Source organism: Lethenteron reissneri, chromosome 23 (assembly GCF_015708825.2).
Source record: "Lethenteron reissneri isolate LAM-NWPU_2019-01 chromosome 23, ASM1570882v1, whole genome shotgun sequence".
NCBI lineage: Eukaryota > Metazoa > Chordata > Hyperoartia > Petromyzontiformes > Petromyzontidae > Lethenteron > Lethenteron reissneri.
This window is the reverse complement of record NC_083801.1, coordinates 11,800,975-11,818,311: the sequence shown is the minus strand read 5'-3', so window position 1 is coordinate 11,818,311 and position 17,337 is coordinate 11,800,975. Positions and strand designations below refer to the sequence as shown.

The window sequence follows — 17,337 nt, the reverse complement described above, 5'->3', positions numbered from 1 at the left end:
CCCTGCAGGTAATTTATTTCGAGAGATTTGTTTTAAGTCTTGGAGAGGGGGGGGGGGGGGTATTTCTTGAAAAAAAAAAAGAGAATGAGAGTACAATAAATATTTTAATAAAAATGGGGGAGCCAGCAGGAGACGTGTTTATAGACATATGTTTTGATTAATATTGTCTTTGTCAAGACGGCAGCTGAAAGTAGGGGTCGGTGGCAGTTTGAAAAGGCATAAAAAATTACAACAAATTACTGACAACTTGTGTGTGTGCTCAGTGTTCTGTTACATTAATGTATTTGACAGGTTCCAGCATATGAGTTTGTAAGTGCTAAGGCGAGGTCTTCACCTTAGCACTTATACAACTTATAACAGTGAATCACATAATAAAAAACAGTAATCCTATATCGTGAGTAAAAGTGTCATTTATTACTCCAGCATGGCTTTTTTCCTGTAGCACTTGGCCTGCCAGCCAGGTGGATCAGTGGTTACAAGCAGTGGTTCACAATCAGAAGCTTGCAAGATGAAATCCCAGCTGGGGGGGGTTAACTTGGCCCATCATCCCTCTGGGATTGACAAAATACGTACCACTTTGTGGGGACATCAATAGTGGTTGAACCTACGAATACTCACCCTCACCACAGGAATGTGAAATTCCATCAGTGGCTCAGGGCTGTAAATGGGTAATGAGCAAATGAGCACCACCTCAATGCCAATTTAAGTAGGAAATCACATTGACTTCTTCTGTACAACTTACCTGGTTTCCACCCATGCTGTGGCAGTTGAAGATCCCAATCTTTTCATTCTCTTTCCGACCCATGTTGTCCAGGCACTGGTTTGTCTCCACATTTCTCACCTGCAGTCACACAGTATGCATTCATCTCCGCCAGAATATTTACAGGAACATCATTTGTATGCACATGCTAATCTAACGTTTCTACATTCAAAATGAAATGTAACCCCGTTTGCAAAATACAGTTCTTAATGTACACAGATATGTCTCTGAAAAAAAAATCTGCCTTTTCGCCATAAACAAACATCCCAAATATTTAATTGATATGCTTGAAAGTTTAACTTTGGCGCAAAAAAGAGTTGTGAGAATTAACTTAATAACACTGGTCAACAAAAAAAAACATTTTTTTCTGGCCTGGACTTTTGCAGCTGTTTTAGACTAATTTCAAGGTGCTGATTCCAAATCTGATCTCAGATTTGCTCTGTCACATCATTTTTATGCTATCCACATACCCCATTTTCATTGATTTTACCCGAAATTAACTCTGTCACTTATGATTGCAAGTTGTTGCGAGTCAGTGACTGCTTTAGTGTTAAAATATGGTGCTGTATTTGTAGGATAGTGTGTTTATAATATAATTGTATGTAGATATACACATTTATTTAATATTTTTCTTCTGCAGTTTTTATTGAAAATGCAATATTTGATGTCTCAAAAACCTGATGTGATAGACAAAACTGATGCCAGATTTGGAATCAGCACCCCAAAATTACCTTAAAACCGTTGGAATACCTTATGCCAGAAAAAGTGTGTTGACCAGTGTAATCAGTGCTGAGATTCCAGCACAATTGAAGCATGCATTCAACATTACAATGTACAATGCACAGGACAATATACACCAACATTTGCTAAAATCCCAACAGTGTGATGAGAATATCAACCCTAAAAATGTTTACAGACCTGCATAACACAGTTATATGAAGAGAAATGTGTTTAAAAAAAAATTAAGTATTGAGAACCATTAAAGTCTGATGTTCAATGCACAACCTACTCAAACAATTCGGTGACTCAAAAAGTGTTTTAGGTTTATGTATTAAATCATGTTTGGTTTTCCGAGCGACTGCAAGCAAACGAAAATTGAGTTGCAAGCTTGGAATCTCTTGGACATTAACCTCTGACTCATAATAAATGGCTGATAATATACTGCACGCAAGACTAATAATTCAGGCTGCAGTTCTGGCCAGAAAATGTAATGTTGCAGATTTCCTGTTCCAACAGTTACATGCTCAATTAAGAATGCACGCCAGGCACGGTTTGTACAATCTCGCAATCAAATCACTAAAAACGCAATCTCTGCCAGCCCAAACCAAGCCTCCTAATACCTGCAAAGTGGCACATCGCAATGCTTGAAATTAACATTTACATCCACTTCTGCGCGCCACGAAAACCCAAGCTCTGAGAGAGCAATGATAGTAGATTGGCTCGACGCGTCCCCTGCCAGCAGCACTGCCATGTGGCGGCGAGGAGTGACTCGTAATGAGATTGTATCACTGGGCTCCGGTTCCACACAGTGACAACGGTAAGAGGTCTGTTCAGCATACGGTACACCTAAAACTAAAACGGCAGGAAAAAAAGGTGCATGCCGTATGAACTAACCACGTTTTACATGTGCACCATAGTGTTATGGTTATGTCAACATGCATTTCATATTGAACAAAACCATTTTGTTAAATGTAAATTTTCGTACCAAGGTTTAATTCAATTATGGGGCACATAAAATACTTAACCTCATAAAAATGCTCTTGCCACGTAACTGGAACCAGACTGCAATGTGCCGTAAATGTGACAGTTTTCATTCCTTTGCAGAAATGAGATCCCTTTCAAAAATGTTGGATTTTCTATTTAGATTGTTTAAATAACATGCTGCTTAAAACAGTCCTATTTGTCTGTCCACCTTCATAGTTGGCCGTGGAGGCAATTAATTTGCAATTACAACATAAATAACAGTTGTGTGGAATTTTCACAATTGGTTGAGTAGTTGAATATATATTCAAGCACTGGCCACGTATATGATAATTTTATTCTGGAGAAACACTTCTATTTATAATACTTATACTAAAATGAATGATACTCTGACAAGAAAAATCTACTGTCGTGGCTACATCCTAGGGTATTGAGTGTGTTCAAAGGAAGAGTGCATGCAAACTTTTAAACATGTGAAGTGACATTGAATGAGTCACTGTAGCGCGTGGCGCTGGGAGAATGGTAGACAATGGAATTAGGGGTAGCAGCCCGTTCTACCAGTTGGACCAGTGGGCCAAGCCCAGAGCCTTCTGGGGGATCCAGAAGGGTGCCTGGCCGAGGGCGGAGCCTGGCCACGCTAGGGAGAATAAAAGGTGAGGTCAGACTCCCAGTCGGGGCCGGCTGCCATCAGGATTGGAACTTGTCATGCTGCTGTCGTCGTGATCTTCGCCTCTTTAAGCTGTGCGTCATCCCGACCCGGTATGGAGTTATCCCCTATGGCTGTGAGATCCGGAATAAACAAGATGGATAATGCCTCCTACTAGTGTCTCTGAATTAGTACACTACATTTGGTGTCAGAAGTGTTAACGAATTTTTTTTTTTTTTAGGGTTGATAGGAATTTTCTTTTTTCCTTTGGAAATCGTTGTGGGGGGAATAGGCTATGTCGAAATCCGCGAAGAGGAGGGCCCACATCAGCATATCCTCCTGGGCAGCCCCGGCAGCCGGGACCCCAATGGGGGGTCTCGGAGAGGCGGTCCCAGTGGGGCAACAGGCGAAGGACGACGATCCCACGCCGCCGCCGGCTGGAGAAGGGCTGCGGGCCACTCAACGTGTGCATCGTGGAGCTACTCTCTGTGGTGACGGAGCTGGTGGGGCAGCTGGGTAAGGAAGAGCTGGTGGAGGGGGCTGTGACTCAGGGGCAGCGAACAGCCGACTCCGCCATCACTGCCGACCAAGGGCGGGAATTGAGTCCCGCCGAATGTAACTTGCCGCCGACAGCTCATCCGGGGGTGCCTTCCCTTGTGCAGTGGCTGCCGTTTATGAAGCAATTTTTGGCTGCGGGGGGTAATTGGGTGGCCTTCTGGCGGCGTTTTGCACGGAGGAAGACGACCTATCCTCGATTCAGGTAGCCCGATGCATCCAGGCCCATTGTAACCTGCGACGGCGTGCCGGGGTGGCGGCCTGGGCTGGATTCCTGGGAGAAGAGGGCATCCAGGAGCACCGAGAGTCTTCTCGGGTCTGCACATCGGGGAGTTGGAGCCCGCGCGGGAGAGTCGGCGTGGGACGATGATGAGACCAGCGGGGAGGGGACCTTCCCTCCGCCATGGCAGGGACCCTTTACCTATTTCAGATGTGGCCTACCGGGGCACATCTCCAGGGGCTGCCATGCTGATTTGGGGCAGTTTTTTCCGGCTTCGCCGTCCTCCACCCTGCCAGTCTCCGCTCCTCTGGACCCAAAGGCAGGTCGCGATACATCACTCACCCGGCCGATACAGTCGCCTCATGCATCTCCATTGCAGTCGGTGTCGAGTGCACATGCCATTGCCCCCCATAGGGATACGGGGTGCGAAGATGGTGCTTCGGTTTGCAATTGTTGGCCATGGGGGTCCGGGCAATGGACTGCATTGGCACACCGTGTTATGGCAGCGGGAGCAGGATCATCCACAGTCAGATGATTTGTGCAGGGTGCTGAGGTACGGGTGCTCATAGATACGGGAGCATCCGCCACCATTGTTTTGGAGTTTGTTTACAGGACTTTGCCGTCGACGGTGGGTTGCCTTGGTCCTGTGAGTAGTGTTGCCGCTAATGGCAGGAGCTTAGGTATTATGGGCCAAATTGCGGCGTCGATACGGATGGAAGATATTGAATGCACAGGCCCGGTGTTAGTTTCAAGTTCATTGGCGGTGCCGTGTTTATTGGGGACCGATTTTTTGAAGAGAATGCCCCTCTAGATTTTGATTGACCTGGGTTGTGTTGAGTTACCGTTGGGGCTTCGGTTGAACTTTTTGGAGTCCCCTACTGGGTTGCGTATGGCTAACGCTGTGGTTCGGGCCCTGGTGCGTGAAACTGTTTGGGTTCCCCCGGGTGCACAGATGCTCGTACCCTTGAGGCTGCGGAAGCGGCTCGGCCAGAAAATCACTGGGGGTGGGGTTTCTTTAAACCCCTTCTAATAGAGCGGTTCATGGTTTCACTTTGATAGGGGCCCAGACGATAGTGAGAGGGGATCAGGAGCCCTTCCTGCAAGTATTAAATGCTGGGCTGGGTACCGCAGTCATACAGGTGGAGTATGGTGTTGGCCCACCCAACGGCGGCGTGTTGTTGAGAAACGAATAGTGTAACCACTCGGGTCGTGGCCGTGGTTGAACGGAAAGCGGTGTCGGATGATTTATGAATGCATCCGCTTTGTGCGGGTAATCCGGATTTGTCGTGGGAGCAGAGGGGCGAGTTGTGGGCATTGCTTCAGGAATTCTCCGATGTATTTAGTAGGGTAAATTCGATGTAGGCCACACGTCCCTGATGCGTCACCATATTGATACGGGTGGCGACGTTCCCATTCATCAGAACTCATTTCGGTCCGAAGGAAAAGGACTACGTTCGTCAGGCGGTCGACGAGATGTTCGGTTGGGAGATGGACCGGTACAGCCTGGATCTCTGTGGTATTCAGGAGGTCCGGTAGACCGGCTCTGGCTCCTGCCACCATGAGAGGAGGACAGTCCTCTACTCAGGGCAGGAGACTGCCAAACAACAGGAAGTGGCTCTGAACAAAAGAATGAAGGGGGCGTGGGAGCGTGGCGGTGAGGTGTGGGAAGCTGTAAGCCCCAGGCTACTTTGGGCTCGCCTTCCCATCAACCAGAGGTGAGGAGTGGTGGTCGTGGTTACTTATTTCCCCACCGAAGACGAACATCCGTGGAGGGATGCAGGCAAGACCGTTAAGTCAGATGCCTTCTATGACCTCCTGTCGGGATAGAGTCATCCTGTTGGGTGACTTCAATGCCCGAGTTGGTCATGATGCTGGCACCTGGTCTGGAGTGATTGGAAGGCATGGGCCAGATCAGCTCAATAACAACGGCAGGAGGCTGCTAGATTTTTGTACAGCCCATGGGCTTCTAATTACCAACACTCTGTTCCGGCATCGGCGTATCCACACAACATCATGAATGCATCATGGATGCATGATGTTGTGTGGACATCTGCTGGACTACATAGTGACGGAACAGCGGATGCGGGCCCATGTCCAGGAGCTACCGTGGAGCTGATATGCCCACTGACCATCGACTTGTCATCTGTAAGATGCGCCTGCCATGCTTCCGCTCAGGTCGTGGGTGTACACCCAGGACCCCATTCAAACTATAGTGGCATGGTCTCAGCTAGCTGATGAAAGGTGCAAGCGAGAATTTAATCATCGCTTGCGGCCGAGGTTGGCATCGTCCCCCACTCTTCCTGATGTCGAGGGGAAATGGGCAAGATTTCGGACTGTTGCTCATGCAGCTGCAATGGCTGCTTTGGGTACGCGGCCAGACCTCCCCAGAGACCTTGGCTGACAGAGGTGGTGTTCAGGCTGGCTGAGAAAAAGCGACTGGCCCACTCTAATCGGCTACAGCATCCCACGTTGGAGAATGAGGAGGCTTACCGCAGCCTTTGCACCGGAGGTTCGGAGAACCGTGAGGCGCTGCAAGGATGGGTGGTGGTCGCGGGTTGCTGAGGAGATGGAGTCTGCCTCAATGGCTGCAATCACAAGTCGCTCTTTAACTCCATCAAAAAAGTAACCTGCAGCACCATACCTATTACCATAATTAGGGGAAATAATAGTGATCCAATCTCCGACACCCAGGAACAGGTTTACAGATTTGCTGAGCATTTCTGTGAGGTCCTGGGGAAGGGGAAATCCCTCAGCCTGGAAAACGTGGGACAAATTGGGGATGACCCTGCTGAGGCTGCAGTGCCTCAAATATTGGAAGAAGAAGTCACTCCCTGTGAGTGGCTGGCTGAGGTGCTATCTATTGAGGAAGTACTGAAGGCAATCTGGAGTCTGAGACCAGGAAAGACACCGGGCAGAGATGATCTCCCAAGCGAAATGCTGAGGGAGGGTGACGTTTGTGCACAGACTGCCCTACATGACATCATAACAACAGTCTGGACCACTGGACAGGTTCCGTAGGATTGGAATGATGCCCTGGTGGTCCCCTGTAACAACTAGAGGGGCATCACACTCCTCAGTGTGCCGGGAAAGGTCCTGGCAAGAATTATTCAACATCGCTTTGCTAGGTTCGCTGAGGAGAGGGTTGCGGAGCCCCAATGCGGTTTTAGGAAATGGTGGTCCTGCACAGATGACATATTTTCTGTTCGCCTATTACAGCAGAGGTGGAGACAATTCCAAGGAAGACCTACATCTCTGCTTTATTTACCTGGTCAAGGCCTATGATACCATCAGTAGGTCTTGGCTCTAGGTTGTTCTTTGTGCTTTCGGAGTCCCTGACCCTCTGCTAATGATCATTAAGGACCTTCATGATGGTGAGCGGGCCCAGGTAAAATTATGTGGCCGGGAGTCAGAGCCTTACCCTCAGCCCCACCAAAACTAAGCACCTGCCTGGGTATTTTGTACCATCGGACACTCCACCCCTACAACTCCCAATTGGTGATGGGGCAGTTGTGGAGAGAGTGGAGAGTTTCCCATACCTGGGCTGTGTGCTTATGACCGGCTCCGGTTTAACAGCAGAGGTCTCACTCCAAATCAGTCGAGTGGCATTATCTTTTCATCGGTTGCGTAACGCTGTGTGGAAGCTACCTAGTCTGTCGCTCCGCACGAAGCTTCAGGTCCTCTCGGGCCACAGTCCTTCCCTCCCTTCTCTACGCTTGCGAAACGTGGACCCCCCTAATGGAACATCTTCGCTGGTTAGAAACATTTAGGCTGGCCTGCCTACAATCCATCCTGGGTTTAACCAGGCTGGATTGTGGGAGGAGCTCACAAATCCTTAAAAGATCTGGACAAAGTCCCATCGGTGAGCTCCTCCAGCAGGCAAGGCTGCGTTGGATAGGTCATGTTGCCCGCATGCCCACCCACCGCATGCCTGAACAGCTTTTGTTTGGCCGGATCGAGGGGACTAGATGGGCGTGGCACGGGCTAGGGAAGAGATGGAGTGATGTGGTACAGGAGGATGTGGAGCTGAGTGGACTTACCGATGACTGGTACCAGCAGTGTCAAGATCGGCCTCTGTGGAGGAGGCTCGTGAAGGACGCTACTGGGCAGTTGGAGGCAGTCGTCCTCAAACAACAATGGAGGGCGGAGGAGCGACGCTCACAACAACGAGCGGAGTGCCGGGTGACTAAAGCACAGCAAGTGGGCACAGTAGGGGACACAGGTGGTGCATCAGCCACTCATTTCAGTCAGTCAACCCGTGGCACCTGGGTCTGCCCCGTGACCTCGTGCCGGCGGGCGTTCGACACTTCACGTGGCCTCAACGTGCACATAGCCTGGCACAAGCGTCGTGATGTCACCGCCACTTAGTGGTGAATGGCGATTGTTGTTCCTCCATCTGCAGGATCCCAGGGCCTGACGCCCATGGAACCGCCGGCGGCACCACCCACAGGCGGATCGGGGTGGTCGGGACGACCGCCACCCGCTTCTTCTTTTTATCCATCTTCATCCCAGGAGGGACCGTGCCCGTTGGGCCATCCTCGGGTTACCCCCGGGGTCCCCGGAGGACCCGTGGCTGGGCCCATACGAGGGGCTGGCAACAAGGGCCCGTTCCAAGACGGTTCGGTTCAGATGACCGCTCCTACTTGTCTTTGGGTTGCTGTTACTTTGGGGGCTGGATTGTTGCCATGCATTGTGAATGTTGCGTGGATATTGTTGTGTTTGTCATCCCGCGACGTGACGTATAAAGGTCAGCCGGGACAGCTGGTTTTTTTCATGGGGGGGGGGGGGGGGTGATGTAGTGACATTGAATGAGTCACTGTAGCGCGTGGTGCTGGGAGATTAATAGACAATGGAATTAGGGGTAGCAGCCCGTTCTACCAGTTGGACCCGTGGGCCAAGCCCGGAGCCATCTGGGGGATCCAGAAGGGTGCGTGGCCGAGGGCGGAGCCTGGTCACGCTGGGGAGAATAAAAGGTGAGCTCCGACTCCCAGTCGGGGCCGGCTGCTATCGGGAATGGAACTCGTCATGCTGCTACCGTCGTGGTCTTCGCCTCTTCAAGCTGTGGGTCTGGAAGCATGTTGGCTGTCCCGACCTGGTATGGAGTTATCCCCTATGGCTGTGAGAACTGGAATAAATAAGAGGGATAACGCTTCCTACTAGTGTCTCTGAATTAGTACACTAGATATGCAATCACCCTCACTTTGTCCTTGCCACTCTACTGCTCACAAATAACATGCTTCACTCGGAGTTTATTATACCTGAAATACTAAGCAATTTTTTTGTCTCGTAACCACTCTCCCCCCTGCAATGTTGATACTGCCAAAAAAAAAACTTCATGCAATTCTTACATACTTCTTGATATTTGGATCGGAGCCTTTAATAGTAAAACTCTACGAAAATAATGCATAAAATGATCATGCTAGCACTCAGACTAAATTTTGCATAACTCGCTAAATTATCATGACGAGAATAGATATATATGTATATCAAAAAGCACATATAAAAGGATAAAAAACAGAACACAAACCCACATGCACAACGAGGCTTGAGCAATCTGAAGGTTTGAGCTTGGGGGACTAAACTCATAAAATAATTTTAATAGAAGTCATTAATAATAAGCTCTTGTGCAACCCTTTCAAATGTAACTTAATATTGCAACCATCTGCACAGCAAAGCAACAAAGTGGTTATTACAAACTGTACGATAATAATGATGAAGATGAAAAAATCAACCCATGCTTTTGTCACTGTTTTAAAATAATAAATGTAGTAATGCTACGAAGAGACCAAAAGTGAAAATCTCCCTAATAATAAAGCAAACGCTGCCTCCAATGAGAGCTTCAGTTAAATAACAGCCATTACTAGTAAAGTGGTGCTCCCATCCACTGCAATAACGGATTTGTTAAAAAGAAATCATCATCGATGAATTGTAACTATTGTTGATATTTGCTGTGCTGAAGTTCAACTGACTTTATTCAAATCCAACTCTGTTGAATTACTTATTTTACACATAAGATAACAATGTAAGATTCACTTTATTACATGTATGCACGACACTATTTTAAGGAAAAACATGCACACCCATCGTGCTTTAATAAAGGGAAACTCTTGCACCGGTTTTCCTGGTGTACGCACGGAGAACACTGGGCCACCAAACATTGCAGACGTGTGCTGCAAAAGGGGTAAAACACATACCAGCTCTCTTCCCAGAGGGACAGCTGTAAAGCCCAGACCTAGGATATCTGGCTATATTGAAAGCCTCATTTACTAACACCTCCAGGGAGATATAATGGTAGTGTAATCAACTGGTAACATCTCAGGACAGATTTACTCTTGTCCTTGGAGCAATCTCAATGGCCGTATTGTCTGCCAACAAGAATAGGGGGGGGGGGGGGGGAGTGCTTCAATTGCTCATGTGGTCCTGGGGGATGTTAACGTATTTTTTAATTGCAAGGGAAAATGCAGCTTGCCACTATACCAACTTAACAGCAAAAATAAAAGTAGCTTCTGCGAATTTGAAAAGTATAAAAATGGGATTGACAGATGAGCCTCGCCTTGAGAATAGAATTTTCGGAGTGCAATCTGCTCTCAGGATTGGAACGCGCTTTTACTTTAAGAGGTGGTTGAGGAAAGGGAGCACGCGCTTGGTTTACCCACCTCGCCCAGTGAGTAGTAATGCCTGGGGATCTGGGAGTTGGGGTATACATTCTCCAGGAACCAGGAGAATGGCTTGCACTTCAGGCGATCGCGTAGGGCCTTCCTCTGCGAGACGTCGCCATACTCCACTTTGGTCACCCCTATACAGAGACATTACACCACATGCAGCAACATCACAATGTTACATTTTCAGCTTCAAATTAGCTAAACACCCTTAACTAAAATAACCAGGTAACAACCTCTTGAGGTAAAATATCCTCTTTATGAAAGGGAGATATTGAGGACCATTGCAAAGAGGAACAATTATTTCTTTTCTTAACGGATAATTCTAAAATATTGGCTGGCTCACAATATTCTGCTCTTGCAAATGATGTCCCGGAGTGTTTAATGTCCACTTAAAGTAGATGACATGGCTTGTTAGACCGCCATAAAAATGAGCGCGTGACTGCAGGAAACCAACCATCCACTCGATGCAAACTGGCTCCATGGAGTGTGCAGACCGCTGGGCTTTCCAATTTACCTAAGGCTTAATTGGTCATGGCTGGATACAAAGAAGCAAGGTCCTGCCCTCCACAGTTCCAGCACACTGGGGGAGTCACTGGAAGCATCGGCTCCAGTTTATACATCTGCCTAGGCATTGAACATTGTCTCCAATTCAAATTCGGACCCGAGAAAGTGCCATGAACATTTAAACCGTAAATATCAGAACAGCCTAAATTATTCAGTGACCTGTCTGTCAAAATGAATATATAAAAAGGGCAAAACAATGCAAAATTGGTCTTCAAGCTCTTATGTACAAGCCAGTTTTCAGAGGCGGCTGTCAATTCCATCCTGTGTCTGCACTCAGAAATCTAACACAAAACATTGCACCCCTTAGGGCATTATTATATTACACAACTGCCCTATCTCATAATTCCCGAGCCGCCATTTTTACTGTGAAATCACCATCCTGGTCAACCTCACCAGGGTATGTCGACTCATTCACCAAAATAACGCAACACCAAATCAAGGCCCACAAAACTAACACGAGGTCTATAACAAGAAAGCAGTAAACAGTGTCCTTCTTGCCATCCCCTTATACAATGTATTGCTCAGCAGTTGAGAGTGGAGTGTAGACAGCTGCCTAAAAAAATAGGCTTAACATCACTAAAGCCCAGTGTTTCATACGGTGGCCATTGAAATGCCAATCCTCATAAATAGATAAGCTAGTAACAAAGCCCACGTAAGGTGATGGAAAAATCAATAAAATGGAAAAGGCAGCTAACGGTGGCATTGCCGTTGGGAGAAGAGCTAAAGCGGCCATCGGACATACCAGCGTGTCCAACCTATAATGCCTTGTAAAAGTGTGTGGTGACCACTATCGATGCTGCTGCCCTAAACATTTCCGGCAGGGACACCCCAGCCATGCTTGCCCTTGAGGAATGTGGTTGCATTTGCAGAACTGCCCCTAACCCATAGACCTATATGCTTCCTGGATCGACTTACAGTCTTGGGGCCAAATAATGCATTTGAAAGCCTGATCTCCTCATCTTCTTTTTCAAGTCATGAGGGACAAAGAACTGATCCAATTCATGCCAAGCCTCCCATGCCTCAAATTATCTCAGTGATGCATCCTCTCCGCCATCTGAAGGTCCTGGAACGTTCTCTTTGTGGCCACACTTGTGGAATTACTTGACTTCGATTTCTGCGGTACCTCCTGGGATAACTACCTGGCATGTGCCATGTACACACCTTCTCACATTGACAACGCCACTGCTGAATGATTGCCTCACTTTTCTGTCCAAGGACTTATCCATTGTGTGCTGTAGAAGCAAGCAAAAATCACCGTGCAACCGAAGGCTTGTGTGGTAGCTGGCGTCTCCCATTCATGTTTAATAGGATCCACCATATGCTGGTCCAAGAATAATTATGTAGACCCTGAGGCCCCTTCTCATTTAAACACCAATGTCTTTGTATTTTCTTTATTATGATATTTTAAATTACGGGGTGCTTAAATGCCTCCGCTTCTCCAATCGCCTGACATTTCATCTCAACCATTCGAAGGAGCAACAGGAACAGCTGTCCCAGTGTGGCACATGATGACTCAGCGCTAGCTTGCAAGTGGGCATTAGTCGGCCTGTATTGAGCCATGATTGCTGTGTAGTTCTAATTGAGTAATTTGCAGGATTCTTTTCAAATATGAAGTGGGATGCTGGCATACAACGGGCCAACCCTTAATGTATCTCTGATTTTCAACGTTAAAATCCAAAAAAATTCCTCCTCCTCTCTTGGGGAATGGCCTTTGTCTGTTGATAAAGAGGGACACGATGCAGAAGATGACTGGGATAAGGAAGATGGAGATCCTTTCCTCTTCGCCTATTTGCCTTAAAGTCACGTGAAGAGGAGGCTGCCTTCCAGTGGCTTCTCTTCCTGGAAAGATCTCCAGCAACACTCCTGCTCCTAAATTCCTTAAGAATAAAATCAAGTGAACACTCTTCATGATTGATATCTCGACCTGACAACTGTTTTTGTGTCCTTTAAAACTTCCAATTCAGTTTTCTTACTCTCTCTCTCGGGCCTTCACTTCATTCACCGCCACTTCTTCATATTCTGAGGTATTTGCCTCCCAATGAGGTTCTACCATCACTGAAGGAACCCAGGTGACTCATACCCTCTCACTCCTGGTTTTTGCTCTCTGCAAGGCCCTCTTCCACAACAGCATCCTGTCCTCTAACATGGCCGGCATGGAACCCGTGGGAGTAAGCGGTCCTTGCCCGGTGAAGGAAACCGCTGAGCTGCTCCGAGATCTCTGTCAGCTCACTGGCACCGCACTGTGGCTTCCACTCGGGTTCATACCCAGCCTGGCAATTTCCAGGGCCCTGCCGGTCTAGGGCCACGTCTTTTTGTGGGCCCGAAAGGCTGTAGTGCTACAGGCACTATTCTCATGTGTCCAGGGTGACACTGCTGCTGTTGCCATCTATGCTCTGGGCCTCCCACCTTTTCCGCACCAAACTTTTTAGGCGTCACACTCGGTCGTTACCATCTCGCGGTGCCAGCGCGATACACGGTGCGTACTCGTCCATCCCGTGCCTGCTCTCGAGACACTTGACAGCACAGGGAGTGGGGTCACTCACTTTGAGAGTAACCACACTCCCCACACCTTCCCACACACGCAGCCACACTTGGCAGGGACAGCGTAGGTCATGAGTAGCAATGACGGCCAGCGGGATACGCTTGTCCACACACAACCGACCTTGCCACGACAGCCGCTGCAACTCTCTTGGAGTGCAAAACTTTTCCCTAATTCCAACAAACGGGGCAAAAGACCCAAAAATGTTCCTCATTCTGGAGCCCAGAAAAAGACATCTGGGCACAGGACCGAAAATATAACACACTGACAAAATGGCAACTCTGAGTTAACATGGTCGGGTGGGTGTGTAACAGAATGACACCCCGAGGGAGCTTTGCATGTGGTTTGTGTTGTGGGTGTGGGCACTGGATGGAGTTCATACATCTGCTGTATGAGGAGCGTATCACAATGGCACCCATATAAAAACCATTAATTTAAGGAACTAATGTTTATTTGTGTCTAAGGCATGGGATGAATGACTTTATATGCACAGTTTGAAAATTTTAGTTTCCTTTAAGTCAGTACCAGTGTTCAGTGAATATTAATATTTTTAGGATACATTTGTTTCTTAGTAGAAACTTAAAATAGCATAAATATTAGACATAATACAAATGAAAAAACAGTAGTTGATACCTCTGATATAAAGAACATCACGAATACAACTAACACATTTGAAAATTATATACTCGTATAACTTTCAAGTATAAAAGTAAATGAAGAAGACATGGGCACTCATTATTCACCATTCACAATGCTGAAAGCCACCGATGCCTTAAGTGCGATATACAGCAGTGGAGCATGCCGCGAATGAGTTTGCACGAAGTGCTTTAGATTGTTTTTGTTGCTGCGCACCCAGGGGATTGCAGGTACAAAAAACTCGTAAAGCTTAAAGGACAAGCTTCCTAAACAAATTTCACACAACACACAACAAAGATTAATTTGTAAACACATTAGGCACTGATGCTCTTTAAAGAGCGCAGACATACAAAAAAAGGAAATGAGTATGAGAAATATATCCCAAGAATTCCATTAGGATTTACTCTTTTGCAAAACAATTTTGAGGTCAACATTTTTCATGGATAGCTCTTGCCAATAATATCAAGCCACTAGGTAATATTTATTTAATAGGCCAGAACCTGCCGATGACATGAAACCGTCAAAACCAATCCAGGGTTTGCGTTGTTTAACAAAAGCTATTGGAATACATTGATCCAGAAGTTCAATTGGTAGATTAATTCATCACCATCGTCATCAATGATCGATCCACGGCTGGATGAAGGTCTCCGTAAGCCATCGCCATCCCTCACGGCCCTGCAACGCAACAATCCATCTCGCGCCTGCACACGAGACGATCTTCTCGATTCATCTCCACGGCGGGTGTATATCCTGTGCGTTCCGTCCCTTGGTTGCCCCTTCGTTATTGTTCGTCTCAACCACTGGCCATAATTTCACCTCGTGACTTGTTCTGCTAAGTCTAATTATTAATGGTCAAAGTGATGGATCTAACTTTCTGATTGTTCTCCGATCCGTGTGTTCTTCTCTCTGTCTCTCAGCGTAATTTCCAACATGTGCTTCACACTTATTTGCACACTTTTCAACTTTAATTCAAAATATTTTTTGTCTAATGTTTCCTATCCATGTAACAGCAGGTAAGAGGCACTGATTAAATATATTCTTGTACTTACCATCAATCAGGTTCCCCCCCTCTGCCCACCCACCCCCCTTTGCCCCCTGACCCCATCCCCCACACACACATTCACTCGTACATCCTGATCTCTGGACTGCACATTGCACTACATCGCACTACCACACTGGTTTAAATATCTTATTTCTTTAAATACTTTATTTAAATAATATTTTACATTTTAAAAATTCTTGACTTGTTTATTTTAAGTTTATTACATTTTTGATTATTTATCTTGTGTTGATCGCCGATTGTTTATTGTTTATTTATGTCTGTTAATTGTGATTAATTTTTTAATTGCTTGGTTGCACCGTGGGACCAAGAGAGAGGACTGTAATTTCATCTGTGTTGTATGTCATGCATGTAACACACTTGACAATAAAGTGACTTTAAGACTTTAAGACTTTAAGAAAGACTAGAGAATATCAAATATTATTTAACTATGAAGAAGGATTTGATTCAGTGGGCAATTATGCCATTATCCATGCTATCACAAACCCAGGCTTAAAGAAAATACACACAAATAATCAAAACCATATATAAAGATGGAACTGCGTCACTGAGGTTTCATAACGGAATAAAATATAAATATGAAAAGAAGTCAGAACATGCGATTTTATCTCACCAAGGCTTTTAACAGCAACACTAGAATACATTTTGCGGAAATTGTTTTGGAGAAATAAAGCCATAAACATAAATAAAATAAATAAATTAAGTATTAGAGACCTCAATTTCTGTTGACCCGGTCATTGCAACAACCAATGGAAGTTAATTACATAAAATTACTGAGGAACTTTAAAAATAATGCTGCCAAGAGGGGTTCAAGGTAAATATGAGCAAATAAAAAGCCAAGTGCAACAAAAGTTCACACAATGGGAAAAGATAAGGATGGCAACCAAATTAATAAGAGCCATTTTTGTCCGAATTCTGTAAAAAAAACTCAATATTTCAAGACCTGCAATGCACATGAAAACGAGACAATCCTTAAGAAATAACGTCATGAAGCAGTCCTTAAAGAGCCGCATTCAGCTCCGGAGCCACAGGTTGCCGACCCTAGGACAATCATTGAAGGTGGACCAGGAACAAATAGGTCGATGGATTAATGCAACTTAATTTTCAGAAAGGGAAATACAATTCACATTAATTTTATTATTCACAATTCACCAGAACTCACGATAATTTTGCATCACATAAGCGGCTCACATGCCAAGCACGTGAGATTCCTGACAAACCTGGCGAGATGATGTAAAAGAAGTCTTTAAAGTTGTCCATCCACACTTCGGCGAGCCTGCGGTTGTTCTTGTTGATGACTTGTCCCGTGCCTCCAGGGAACGTGTACGGTGTCGCCTTGCGGAACACGTGGCCCACGTGGGAGCAGGTAACAATCTCCAGTGTCCCACCGCACTGCCAGATCTACTCGTATGCACCGTTTAGCACATGGGGGGAAAAGGAACATTTAAAACCTACACTTAAAAAATGACGATTGTTGTATCACAGCTGTGGAATATCAACTTCATCATAAATGTCACCATTGCATCTACAACTGGTCTCCGAGCGATTGAGAGCTTAATTCGAGCAAGATGGCTGTCACTTTATGGACACGTCGCCCCATCTTGATGCATAAACTCCAGCAAATTGCACACTTCAGTTGACGGTTGACGTTCGAAGTGGACTGCGACCCTCAAAGGAATGGCGCCGCCCCCGTGGTCGCCTCCGTGATACGTGGATCAAACAAATCACTCGAGACACGGGTACGGCAGCAATAGCAGTTTATGCGAATGCCGTCACAAGAGGTCACACGTTTGGCACAAAGGTTCTTTGCTATGCATGATGAATGAATGAACGTGGAATATCAACGAAAATATTTCACGTGTCTAACAGCTTCAATATTTGATGCAGGGATATTTTTATGAACCACCACACATTTTCAACAAACTAATGCACGTATGCACTAATGGCTGTGTGCACATTGCACGTATAATGATGCACACGTTTATTGATTTCACGTG

The 17,337-nt window shown here is 46.3% G+C and overlaps 1 protein-coding gene across 1 annotated transcript in view; it reads right to left on the bottom strand.

The window, feature by feature from the left end:
* Positions 1-676: 676 nt before the first annotated feature.
* Positions 677-17,337, bottom strand: part of LOC133345983 (polypeptide N-acetylgalactosaminyltransferase 1-like) — a 99,413-nt gene continuing 82,752 nt past the window's right edge. Inside the window, exons 8-10 of the mRNA XM_061557195.1 lie at positions 16,561-16,741; positions 10,536-10,675; positions 677-841 (exon numbers count right to left, since the gene is read on the bottom strand). Coding sequence (XP_061413179.1) covers positions 692-841; positions 10,536-10,675; positions 16,561-16,741 — 471 coding nt within the window. The 3' untranslated portion in view covers positions 677-691. The remainder of the gene's footprint in view (positions 842-10,535; positions 10,676-16,560; positions 16,742-17,337) is intronic.